At 46.3% G+C, this 13,524-nt stretch overlaps 2 protein-coding genes across 2 annotated transcripts; one reads left to right on the forward strand and one right to left on the reverse strand.

The window, feature by feature from the left end:
* Positions 1–577: 577 nt before the first annotated feature.
* Positions 578–3,415, reverse strand: LOC131269836 (uncharacterized). The gene has a single exon (XM_058272364.1). It carries the CDS (start codon positions 3,413–3,415, stop codon positions 578–580), a length of 2,838 nt encoding a protein of 945 aa, XP_058128347.1.
* Positions 3,416–6,484: 3,069 nt separating this feature from the next.
* On the forward strand, positions 6,485–8,387 carry LOC131269838 (uncharacterized). Its single transcript, XM_058272365.1, has 3 exons — positions 6,485–6,836; positions 6,921–7,310; positions 8,383–8,387. The coding sequence occupies exons 1-3, from the start codon at positions 6,485–6,487 to the stop codon at positions 8,385–8,387; spliced, it is 747 nt and encodes a 248-aa protein (XP_058128348.1).
* The last annotated feature ends 5,137 nt before the right edge of the window (positions 8,388–13,524 follow it).

Consider the following 13,524-nt stretch of genomic DNA (forward strand, 5'->3'; position numbering starts at 1 on the left):
GAACACGTGCAGTTGCAGGTTTTCAAAGCTCTCCGGCGACGCCCCTCCGAAATACCACCGTGGAATACTGAGTTGGTGCATGCTGGGAAGGAGGTTGGTCCAGCGTACCCACTTTTCGAATTGGGCCTCGTTCAAGTAGGTATCCCATTCCGCACCGGCACGCCACAAATCCTGCATGAGAATGCGCCCATGGATCAATACCGGCGCGAGGAGGCCTAAGGGATCAAACAAGCTCATGATGATGCTCAGAGCGACCTTCTTGGTGGGAACCTTTTTCCCGGTGACGTATGGAATCAAGTGATCCTGCCAGCTCGCAGGAAATTTCAGGGTATCCGACTTCGGGTCCCACTCTATGCCCAGCACTCGAGGGAATCGCTCATTCTGGTCGATCTCGATCGCCTTCTTCTCTGTGGTGGCGTTTTCTTGCAGTGCTTCTGCTACTTTTTGGCTGCTGCTCACCCAATTCCGCATGTTGAACCCCGCCTGTGCGTGAATATATTTTACTTGTTTAGCCCTCTCCGTGGCTTCCTCTACCGTGTCACAACTATCAAAGTAGTCATCCACGTAGGTTTTATTCTTAATTGCCAAAAACAGCAGGCAGTTGCAATAGCAGGTCCGGCCCCTTTAGCAGCTGCGAGTTGAGGGAAACGCCGTCGACTTTCGCTGCTGCGTCCCATACTAGACGCTTCTTCTCGGGTTTGCGAGGGTGACCCACAACGTTAATGGGCAGGTACCAAACGCGGTTTGGGTCTGCCGTAGCCAGCTCTTCTTGGGTCGCTTTGTGCGCAAAGCCCTGTTCTAGGTACGTGTTAATTTGGTCGTGTACCTCCTTTTTGAGCTCCGGATTTCTTTCCAACTTCCGTTCTAAGGATACTAATCTTTTTTCTGCCATTTGGTAGCTATCCGGTAAGCAGACATCATCATCTCGCCACAGCAATCCTGTAGTGAAGCGGCCATCCTCCTTTACTGTGGTGCTTGCCAACAGCTCCTTCGCTCGAGCTATGTCCTTCGGCTCTGGAAGGTTTTCGGCAAAACTGGACACCCCAACACCCTCTAGCGTGAAATACTGCCGTAGCGCTTCGTGTAGCTCCCGATCGGCTTCAGGGTCCATGCTGTCTGTCACTCTCGTATGGCAGTTGACATACGCTCGTATGAACCTAACTTCCGCCTCCCATTCCGGAATGGATCCACAGGAAGGAGCCTTCTCTTCTTCCGCCGGTTGGTTCACGCTAACTGCTGCTGAGTACGACTGTGTGCGCTGGTCTACCGCCGGTTGCTGCACCGCACATGGTCCGTAAATGGCCCATCCAAGTGGACACCGCACTGCGATCGGCTCACCTAGTTCGCCGGAACGCGTCTCTAGTGGTTCCAGCAAAGCAACATCTTGGAGCCCGATCAATATTTGAGGCACTGTCTCCAGATAAGTTGTGACTGGCAAACCCTGGAAGTGATTATATTTGCTTATCAGTACGTTATCATTTAAGGTTTGTTTCGGGAGACTTAGCTGTTTGACTGTGTGAGCGGCCGCTACTGTGTAGCGCCGCCCTTCGCCCCTCGCCGAGATCTCGAAAGAGACGCGCTGAGAAGCCTCCTCCGTCCTCCGCACGTCGCTGGTCCACAGCATCTCCATGGGTTCTCGCTTTCCCGTGACGCCTAGCTGCTCCGCAAGCGATGACTCTATCATCGTCAGGTTGGAGCCCTCGTCCAGAAGCGCGAATGCATCCACGCTGCGCCCCTCCTTGTGCAGCGTAACGGGAACAACACGGAACAAAATCTCCGGCTCCGCTACGCGATGCGTGTTGCACTGTGCTTTCACGTTACCGGTGTCCGAGTGTAGTAAGGTGTGGTGTCTCTGGCCACAAGCTGTGACCCGGCAGGACTGCTTAGATCTGCACGCCTTATCCCAATGAAGGCTCAGGCAGTTTTGGCACAGGTTCCTCTGGGTTACCACTTCCATTCGTGCGGCGAGCGGCATCCGTTGGAATTCCTTGCACTCCCTCACTCTGTGGCTGGGGTCATTGCAGACGAAGCACTTTGCCACAAGGTTGCCTGTGCTGCCTCTCTCATCCTGCTTCACCACCGGTTGCGCTACTGGAGTGCTAACTTCAACGGTCGACGAGGAATGGGTGAACGTATGTGAACGGTGGAGTGGTTTCACGGGAGCTCGACCTGCCTCGACTTTGGCGGGAGCGTACACCGTTACCTCGCAACAATCCTCCATCAGTTCGTCCATGAACGCACCAAACTCCCTGAGGGTTGGCCGTTCGAAATGGCGCTTAAATCGGGCCCACTCTAACCGCCTAGTTGCAGGGAGTTTCTCTACCAGCTCGTCTAGCAGCATTGGGTTCGCCATGTGGTCCTGCATCTCACACGCAGTAAGGTGATCGCACAGTTGCTGAACCGCTAAACCGAACGTGATGAGCGTATCCAGACGTTCCGGTTTTGGTGCTTCGGTGGCCCGGACCTTTTCTATAAGCTCCTTTATCAGAAGCGCGGGGCGACCGTACAGCCTTTTCAGCACCTCCATGACCAACGGGGCAGCATTTGGCAGCATAAGTTTCGAAGCGACGGCATCTCTCGCTGCTCCTGTCAACGCGGCCTCGAGTCGCATGATATTTTCGAGCGACGAAAACCCACATGCCTTCGTTGACTCCGTGTAGCAGCTATAGAAGATCGGCCACTCTTTGGGCGACCCGGAAAACGTGGGGAGCTTTGCTGGCCAAACTTTCCTTGCTGCTGCCTCGTCAGCTAGCAATGGCTGCCTCTTCGGGGTCGATGGCTCCTTCGATTCGGTTCGACGGGGCCATTTTGCTTCGCTGGTTTTACTCACCGAACTAACGGAATCTCTCTCCGTTTTCTTCATCTTATCTAGCATCTTCGATGATTTGCTAGAGCTGCTAGCAAAATCATCCACTATCCGAGACATCTTTTTCTCGAGGCTTAGCTTTAAGTTTGCTAGCTCTGCCGTTGCCGTTGCTTTAAGGATCTCCAGTTGGAGCGCATGCTCCCTTTCCAGCTGCTCTATCCTGGCTGCCCTCGATGCGCGGGAACTGCCACTCGTTCTCGAAACGGAGGTTTTTGCAACACTTGAATGCGATTTTCCCCCAACGGACGCATTAGATCTATCCCGATGGTTCGTCGCTTCTCCGGACGCCATCGCTAAATCCTTCTCGGCCGCCATCTCCTTCGGGGTGGTCGCCATCGCCGTTTTCTCCGCACGCGCGGCAAGCCCTTGCTCCTTCAACAAGCTTAAGCACGTTTCGGCCTTTGAAGACATCAGGCTCGTCTTCGTTTCGGGAAATGTCTTGAGCCGTGCTTCGGAGGTTTCGCTGCCCGGGCGCTTGGCATATTTGGATTCTCGATGGCCCGCGTCCGACTGGGCTTCTCCACCCAGGTCCCTTCCGCGTCTCTCCATCTTCCCAAACCTTATCTCGCTCCCGTCGGCTGGCCTCGTGCATCTTTTGCAGCTCCATTCCCGGTTCTTCACTTCGGCCGTCACGTTGGCGCAATCATAATGCAGCCACTTGCCACATATATCGCACTGCACCATATCGCATGCTGAATTGTCCCGGTCGCACGCAACACAATCGAAATTCTTCGGCATTTTACTCACTTCGAAAAGAGTCACTCACTTTTCAAACTTTAAAAATCACACGGACTTATACTCTTTGCAAGAACTCGTGCAAAGGGTTTTTTAAGAAAACGGTTTTTAAAGAACTGTGCAAAAGATTTTTGTAGCAAAGTTCGGAAACTTTCCGATAAAAGTACGCGTGTAGCTAGTGCTAAGTTACACTTTATTTAGAATCGTTCGTAAGTGGTTTTCTAAGTGATATTCGTAGTGATTTCCTTAGTGATTTCCAAAGTGGTTTCCAAAGTGCTTTTGCACGTTTGCTCTTCGCGATCTTCAAAATGCTACTGATCGGTGATCGTTAATATTGCGGTGGTCAGTACTCGTCGCAGGGCTGACCCCATGACCGCTCGTACTTTGACCCCGTATCGTAATCGTTATCTTTCTTCGATCTACCTTCGTTCCTTACCACGGGGTCCTAGTTCCTACTTGCTATAAACTCGGGAGCTAGGTTGCCCTCGCTAGCTAGCTCCTTCGTATTCTGTCACTTCGCTGTTGTTTACTTAGCCGCGTGTGTTTACTTGCCAACACACAGCTTTTTCCGGTCGGGGCAAGTCAGATTTGAGGTGCTGTGTTGTTTTGAAAAAATATTGTAAGGTGTTATGGTGCGGTTTGCTATCTTGTTGTATGCTGTTTTGGTTTGCTGGTGGTGCTTGTGGTGGCTAGAAATAAACAAAACAAAACAAATAATACAATCAATGAAAACCAAGGCACCTTTTAGTTGATTATTTAGGACTTACGAATTTGGAGGTTCCCTCGGAGGTTTCGATTTCTAGAGGGAATCTACCGTTTTTTATTTGTTATCCAAGTTCACGTAGAGCGGGTGTTCGTCGTAACACGAGTGGTGGAGAACTATCGGACGAGTGATAGAAAGAAAAGCCTAGCACGCCGGTCCCAACACGGATGACGGTGGAAGGTCGGACACGAAAGAGCCTTGAAGGAATAACCAAGCACGCGGGTCTCAACACAGGTAGTGGAGAACGATCGGGCGAGTGATAACTGATAACTAACTGCTAACCGACTGAGTAGTAGTAGTAAAAATGGTTTAGAGAGGCTTTGAGCCGGGTGGCCTCTTTCACCTCTAAACTAACCGACTGCGAGAGAAGCGCAATGCGCTACGCGCTTTTATAGGATTCCGGTGGTTCCCTGGTTTTCCGATAGGTGGCGCGTGTGGTAGGCTGAAGTCGAGTTTCCACAACGCGGTCGTTTAGCGCGACCGCCACACGAATATTGTTGCATTTCTTGTTGTGTAGGTTTCGGCGTTTCGGCGTGGGCTTGCCTGCATACTCTTCAACCTAGCGCTAGAGAGGGCCATCCGAGACTCGGAGGTGGAAACTTCGGGGACCATCTTCTATAAGTCAATCCAGATCCTGGCATACGCTGATGATATTGATATTGTTGGTAGAAGACTCTCCTATGTAGCAGAAGCATACCAAAGGATCGAGCAAGCGGCGAATAACCTCGGACTGCAGATAAACGAGGGAAAAACCAAGATGATGGTGGCACCATCAGCGGCCCTGCCAACAATTGCCGAAAGCCTACGCGGGGGTGACGTACAAGTAGGTGAACGCACTTTTGAAGTCGTCCAAAATTTCACCTATCTTGGGTCAAAGGTCAGCACCGACAACAACATTGAAGATGAAATTCGCGCTAGGGTGCTGGCAGCCAACCGGTCATATTACAGTCTGAGAAATCTCTTCCACTCACGATACCTGTCAAGACAGTCGAAGCTGGGACTATACCGAACATACATAGTACCAGTGCTCACATACGCCTCCGAGACATGGACTCTGTCCAAATCTGACGAAACCCTCTTAGCCGTGTTCGAGAGGAAGATGCTCAGGAGGATTTTTGGCCCCGTATGTGAGGAGGGACAATGGAGGAGCCGTTATAAAGACGAGCTCTACGAGCTGTACGGCGACCTTACTGTCGTACAGCGAATTAGACTCGCCAGGCTCCGGTGGGCTGGTCATGTCATGAGAATGGCACCGGACGACCCAGCCCGTAAAGTCCTTTTAGGCTGTCCCCAAGGACAGAGGAGGCGTGGTAGGCCTAAATTGAGGTGGAAGGATGGCGTAGACGAAGCCGCCAATAAAGCCGGGATACGGAATTGGACCAGCGTGGCGAGCGACCGTGAGCGGTTTCGGATGGAGCTTCGTCAGGCCAAGACCGCTCAGCGGTTGCAGCGCCATATAACGAACGAACGAGTTTTTGGCGTCTTGCCCAAACACTCCCGGACTCCTTTCTTCTGTACGATGCAGAATATTTCGTCCAGCGTCCGATACGCGTCAACTCTCTGCAACAACATTTTTGTCGCCTTCTTTGCTTCGTCGGCCGTATGGTTGCCGACAGCGACGCGAGTCCAATTTATTTTCTGAAGCCGGTCGTCTGCTTTCTTCTCGTCCTCCGCTGGCAAAATTGCTCGAAGCTGGTGGACCAAATCATCGTACTCGGCTACCGTCCACTGTTCGGCAGCTACGTTACCGAAATTCGCACATTGTTCGGTCTCCGCCGATCCGAACAAATCCTCACTAGCGTTTATCCAACTCGAGGCCATTTTCTGCACGAAACTTTTTATTTATTCTGATGTAAATTGGTTGAGTCTGCTTCTTTCGTCCGTAGGAAGGCGTCTTTAAAAAAAGCACACGCATTGTCAATGCGACACATCCGATTCATGATTGTCAAATAAAAACAGAACACACCTCTTCCTCTTCACTCGTTGGGGAATTGTAAGTTTGTCAATTTCCTAAGCAGGTGCAAATTGTTATGACGACATTAAAATTCAGTGAAAAATAAATGCAACTTCGTTTTGATTAAAGCTTCACATTACTTTAGATTAAAAACAGTTCGCCAGCCATGTCGGGAAATCGAAGTTCCCGCGGTCGACAGAAGTTTCCCACAACGGCGAGGAAATGCTTGATTTCACCGAATCAACGTTCAGCAGCCAGGGGCGTAGCTCCAGCAGCGCCGGCAGCAAACCCGGTTGATTTCCGAGCACCGGTCACAGCTTGTACCAGCAAACCTAAAGATGACTTAAGTACGAAACTGTTGGAGCTAGATAACACGTTGCTGAACGCGGTCGATTTGGCCAGCATCGAGAAAAAAGTCAAACGTTCGAAGCCGCGTACCTCATGGGGCGGAAATATGACACGCGCCGCAGCCGATCAACCGATCACACCGTTTCGAAAACGTTCCAAATCAGTTGGAGGTAGGTGAACGATTTATACGAGTGACAATAACGTAGGATTTAAGATACTTTTTACTTTATTTCAAAACTGTTTTCCTGTAACAGCCATTGAAAGAAGGCTTATGGCAAGTCCTCCGAAACTGCAAAAATCAGCTGTAAGTAGTCGCAAGATTTATGTGCTTAAAATGAACATGGACGGTGGCGAGGTGAGCGACGGAGGGAGGGACAGTGGCTGTAATGAAAATCTAACATCAAATCGGTCAAACGTTGCAAACGAGGAAACTCCTCCGGTTCGTCCTCTGTCCTGGGTGGAAAATGACGATGCTGAAATGCTACCATGTGGGCAGGTACCGATCGCCAGCCATGATCAACTTGACACGAACGAAATAATCAAGGCTAAACTGAAACGGATCGGGTCCACCAAACCAGTAACGCACGTCGGTGATATGCTGCGAGAGGGTAACGGGTTCGAGGTGTACACAAACCAGGACATCTGTTCGCAGTACATGCGGCTAGACGAGTCCCTCGCTGATGAGGGGGTGGAGCGAATCGTCGCGATTCGATTATTTTTAAACAGTTTTCTTGCATTCACCTTCCCGGATGTCGCAAAAATTGAATCGGACAGAGATAAAAGACAGGAGATCAGTAATGAAAGAGTGTGCCAGCAACACCAGCAAATTTCGCTCCCAGATTATGACTGTGCGTTGGCGATCCCGTTCTGGCCCACTTGAACAGATAGCGTGCTGGTCTCTTTCAGCAGCTCTCCCGGGAGAGCGCTGTGTGACATTGAGAGATCGCATGTTCTGTTCACTCGCAGCAGTGCTGAAGAACGAGAGCACTTCCTCAGTGCTCATACCAAACGTTAAAACAGAATGCAGCCCTACTCTTACTCCTATCAAGGATTATCAAATTGGTACTCGGACATCGCGATTCTGTTCACTGCAAAGCAAAACGAGTTGCGCCAGATCCTGCAGTAACAGGCAGTGGATTTCTACTCCTTCCTTAAGTACACTCCGACTCAACTAACTTAATGACAATTTTCATATAAAAGAATAAATCCTGTTTTCTCTGTTCATGTAATACGTAAAAGTATAAAATAAATTAAATGAAAAAATAAATTTTCAAAACAATAGTTTTTCCTTAAACGTACTAAAAAATAAAAAATAATGTAAGTTAAATGACATATGTATTTATGTATCAGTTTTTTGTTTTGGTCATTATTCGCATAGGATCGTAGATGGCGATCGAACTGAGAGCAATCTCGATGCAATGCGAATAATGATCAAAACGAAAAACTGATACATAAATACATATGTCATTAAACTTACATTATTTTTTATTTTTTAGTACGCTTAAGGAAAAACTGTTGTTTTGAAAATTTATTTTTTCATTTAATTTATTTATTTATTTGAAGAACGATGGAGACGTGAATATTTTTTTCTCCTTCGCTGTGTACATCACATGCGTAGAGCGATTTTGCCAGATCGACGTAAACAAGCAACACGGTAAGTTCGCTAAAGTTTTTCGGCGATAATTACATATAATTTTTACATTTCATCTATTGCAGGGTAGTATATATAGTATTCAATGAACTATCAACTATTCAACCTACGATCCTTGCTAGTTGGAGACATCTTTTTACGCAGAATGATAAGTTCCGGAGCAACGCACCTGACCGAAAGAAGCTGAGCAAAAAACTTCCTCAACTAGCAGGTAAGCTCTGCAGTGAAGTGTGTGTATTTCATACGAAATAGTTTATTGTATAGTGTGTATGCTGTTCTTGATGGATCATCGATGTTAACTTAGTTTTCGGTGTTATTGGATTCACAAGAAATCCAGAAATAAAAAGATAAAAACGCAACAAACCATTTCGTCCAGTGTATTCATTCGCGCAAGGGCTGTGACGTCAGAGCCGCGCGTAGAAGCGAAAGAAAAAATCTCTCGGAAGTACCCATGAAACATTCGGCCATATAAAATTGAGTGACTTATGGGGCCGAAATTCGGAACCCTATTTGGTACCAAATTCAGTGAAACTCGGCCCCGAGCTATACCACTCAACTCTCCGGGCCACATGCTCCAGACCAAAAGAGACGAAAAAAAAGAGCTCGGGGCCGTGTGTGCGAGCTGCGCACTGTACTTTGCGCTTTCACCGATGGCTATGTTTGTCTCGCCTCACACCACATGTGTACCGGTGTCGTATTTGGTGGTTCTTGTCTTTTCGTCAGTCGTTCCGTGACGCTCCTGTGAGGCGGATGCATGCTGCTCGTCTGATGGGGATTTGCATGCACGTAATTCCCATTTATGGTTTGGCTGGATCGGGTGGCAGGTTTTGTCAGGGGTTTTGATGCGGTCTTGTGTTCGTCAAGAATTACGGTCTGCACGTCATACGTGTAAGTCTATTCTTCCTTCCAAAAACAGACACGTTCGTACGCAATAAGTATCGTTGATTTTTAACGCATGTTGGTCATGCATATTCTTTTTTCTGAAGCCAAAATCAGGTTTTTTTTGACGATTTTTTTTTATTTCAGAAATGGAATTGGCTTCGTCTGACGACATGCTGATGTCAAAGACTTGGTCGTGACCCATACGGAAACAGTTTTTCTGCGTTTCTGGCCAAACGATAAGAGATAGCGACTTGAGGTCTTCGACAAAGTTGTACAGTAAATTATAATACAATTTTCGTTCTTGGACCACTTTCCCCTACAAGGCCTTCTTGACCATCAAAAACGGGCTAGAAAGTAAAAAGTCAAGAATTTGCTCTTTTTTCTAATTGCTTCTTTTTATTAATTTTTAACTTCAGTTGATTTAAAAAAGTAATTTCAAATAACAAAATACTCTTCCGAAACAGTTTTATGGAAATAACAATCTTTCCATCGCTTTTGGATGTGCCGAACCGCCTGATGTTACCGGTGGTTCACAATCGTTGATTTGTATTGTTACCGTTTTGTAAAACCAATGAAATTTTTAATTTTTTTTACAAAAGTCAATTTCATAAATATTCTTGTGTGAAGGGGAATAATCATAAGCGTTCAATACCAATAAACTGTGGAAAAAATTGTCTATCATTTTTTGAGCTTTCGAACCGCTGCGTGAAAGGCAGCACAATGTGTGGTATGGTATGTGTGTATGCTACTGCCCAGTGCTCGGTACGACGTAAACAACACAAGTACACGGGAGAACATTCTCGATGTTTTGCTTTTCGCTGTCCGTCGGTGGAACGATCGCTGGATTCTCTTGTACCGATTCTCTCGTTCCATCGATTCCATATGATCCACGCTCCCGAGAGCTCAGCCGGAGTACGGACCCCTTGGGCGCGAAAGCGACAGAAGACAGCTAAATCGCGGCTCAGTATTGCTTGCGCGGTCGCCCCCATTATCAGAGGCGGAGCCCTTTAAAAATTGAGCGAAAACTCTCAAAAATGTTTCATGGGTAACTCTCGGGTCTGGGGCTCTCGCGCGCTCACCTCTCAAAAATTGCACGGATGCCGCTGCTATTGTCACAACTATCCGTTGAACGGATAACCCTCGGTTTTTGAACGGATATCAACTCATCGCGAGGTTAAAGCACGCAAAAGGTTATTTGGGAGGGAAAAGAAAGAGAGAGACAGAAAATGAGCGGCATAGGACGGTATGTCCGAGCTGAATTAGCGATTATGTGAGAAGGAGTGAGAACAATCGCGTTCGCATACAGGATTAGCTTACAACGCATCCAGTTGATTCGAACTCGCATCTCTATGCATGTGTTAACGGATCTACCACTACAAGAAAACAAAACAAGAATGTGAGAAGTGGGATCGCTTTCCGCGGCTGAGCATACGGTGGACCGATCCGAGACTGCAGTTATGCGAGCAGGTAACTTTACCTTCCGCGAAACGAACAAGGCAAGAAAAGGGAGATAGTTCCTTCCGCGAACCACAGAAGGTGGGGGATAGCAAGCGGCAGAGTGTGCAGGCCGTCGAGCTGATACCGCGCCTTTTATGAATCATCACACACATGGAAGGATTCTCCATTAGAAACGAAAGAAAGAAAAAATCGATGGGGGGAATAGTGAACCACAGAACATGCAGCGTATGCGGCACTGATGGCACAGGGAGAGAAGGATGTGCCTCGCATCGCATCGCAATAATATAGATTATCATGCGTAGCAGGAGTGTTATGCTCAGTTTACACGGGACGCAAAAGCCTGATAAAACACGAGCAAATGTCAGTTTTGCTGTCATTTTTTTTTCGTTTCGTGTCGCCGCTAATATTCGTGAGCCGATCCAAATGAAAGCGCATACAGTGATGATTTGAGTGCTTAACTGTAAAACAATAGCAGAGAGGTAATGTGTCCACCGAAATCTTATCAACAAACATTAAACATCATCACAAACAACTATTTTCCATCCGCTTGCAATCAATACCAGGTGCACACATTTTAGCCTACTCCTTTTTTTAACTCAACGACCGAGAAACAAATTTGCGCAGATTTTGACAACTGTAGTTAGTCAGTTAGTGTCAGACTGACAACATTTTACCGTTTGCAAAGTTTGCTTTGTGCTTCATGTCCGACCCACACTTTAAAAAGTGGCGTAACCACAGGACATGCGTAGGCTTGCATGTACTGCGTAGCACAGAAACTGGTGCAATATGCTGTAACTCGGTTTAAGTACATGTCTTTGAAAAACCTCCTACTAACCGGGCTGTTTGATAAACACGTTTAGTTTGGTATTTGGTAAATTTTTTCGATATAACTGTAATTTTACATTTATATCGATGGGGGCTACAATCAAAGGGAGATATCCTGTGCGCCAAGATCAGGCTCTGGTCGAACAAGGAGACGGTCAGCTTACTTCGTATCTTACCGTTGGTCCCGCAATACGTATTTTAAACCCCCTTACCGTTCTGCAATCTTTATTTTTATAAATCTCAGTTTCAAAGTTCCGTGAAGAGATGAGGCAATAAACCCTACATTTTAACAGTGCACGTGAAGCATGCTTTTTACAATCTGACTCTAAGTGGAAACGGGACTCGAACGCGGGTTTACCAAGAGCGAAGCCGTAGTCTTGCCGAGGAACCATAGCACAAGTTAGAAATAGTGAGGAAATATCGCTACTTGAATGGCAAACGTAGATTTTGAAGAAAAATTTTGTTTCGTACCCATAAAAGATTTTCCCAATCAGGATTCGAACACCAAACCTCTGATGCAAGGCTCGAGCACCACTACCAGTACACCTGTTGTACGAGTGGATAGCATAGGGAAAATACAGGTATACATGGCTATGTGAATAAATTGAACTACTAAGCTTTTAATTTAATAATGGTTATGATAACTTGAAATCTATGTATCAAAATATGATAGGATTTGAAAAAGTACATTAAATATCTAAAAAAAAATCATGAAAAAAAAATTTTATAGCCGGCAACAAAAAAGTTTTTCCTAGCCTCGATTTGCACTCCGATCCTCCGGAACAACACCCATGCACTATTATCGGATTTGAAAAATTACATTAAATATCTGAGAAAAATCATGAAAAAATATTTCACAACCGTCAACAAAAAAGTTTTTCTCAGCCTAGATTCGAACTCCGATCCTCCGGAACAACACCCATGCACATAGCCCCCTAGACCAGTGATGTCAAACTCGTTTCACCTTGCGGGCCGCATTTCCTCCCAAAATAGGTTCGCGGGCCGCATTTTCTCTCAATATAGGCTCGCGGGCCAAACCCTATAATTGATTGGAGTGATGAAAATATGTTCTTATCAATGTGGTTTTATTTGTGGTCAAGAATGTTTTACATTTTCACATTTTTTCATATTATATTACTTCTTATAAAATTTACAAATTTTGAGTAAAAGAGAGGGTTTGTTGCTCAATCGTTTTTCAAATTTTAACGAATTCAACTCAAGTTTATTGAAATATATGTTGCAGTTCAACACTGTTGTGTAGTTTGTTAATGATTTTAGAGAAGTAAAGGTATATAATTACAATAGCTAACTTATTGCTCCGCATTTGTTATTTTGTTTGTCTGTTAACACTATTTATCCACTTGTCTAGAAAAATCTGTGTAAAATCTTTGCTGCAAAGTTGCATATCACTTTCTTATTGAAATTGTTTAAATTGACATTCGTTCAGTTCTCTTGCAATTCGCAGTTCGTGAAAAAATTTACATTAAATATTTTGGTATTTGCTATAAGCCAATACTCAAGGATCCAAACATTCGATGTAATGTTTCAAAGGGGTCGCGGGCCACACCCAATGTTCTTGCGGGCCGCATGTGGCCCGCGGGCCGCATGTTTGACATCCCTGCCCTGGACTATTGATGAAAGAAAATTTACGCGTGATATCACAGCTACTAATATATATGTAGCCAAACTGAATGTAGCATAGAAAATGAACCAAGAATAAAAACTTCAGTCACATTTTTCCTCCCCGAGCTTCGCCGGGGCTTCGAGCTAGTTGCCGATACAATTGAAACCATAACGGGACGACATGGAACCATCAAAAGGGCGGTAGGGGAACCAGAGACTGCCGACGGGCCAGGTACCTGGCCTAAAAAACCTAGTCAAACCTAATTATACCTATCTTTAAGGATTTGCGACCACAAAACAAAAAAAAAAATCGGGATGTAAATGCTAGGTTCAGTGGATCGATTCACGATTCGTTTATATTTAATAATAGCTCGTGCATGGGTTTCTTTGAAGACAAGTTGAGAAATGGCGAGTGAATG

This window comes from Anopheles coustani (assembly GCF_943734705.1).
Source record: "Anopheles coustani chromosome X unlocalized genomic scaffold, idAnoCousDA_361_x.2 X_unloc_1, whole genome shotgun sequence".
NCBI lineage: Eukaryota > Metazoa > Arthropoda > Insecta > Diptera > Culicidae > Anopheles > Anopheles coustani.

Bases quoted from the DNA above. Each gene is read 5' to 3' on its own strand.
- LOC131269836 (XM_058272364.1), bottom strand. From the start codon at position 3,415: ATGGAGAGACGCGGAAGGGACCTGGGTGGAGAAGCCCAGTCGGACGCG.
- LOC131269838 (XM_058272365.1), top strand. From the start codon at position 6,485: ATGTCGGGAAATCGAAGTTCCCGCGGTCGACAGAAGTTTCCCACAACG. The intron at 6,837-6,920 runs GTAGGTGAACGA...TTCCTGTAACAG, and splicing joins ACGTTCCAAATCAGTTGGAG to CCATTGAAAGAAGGCTTATG.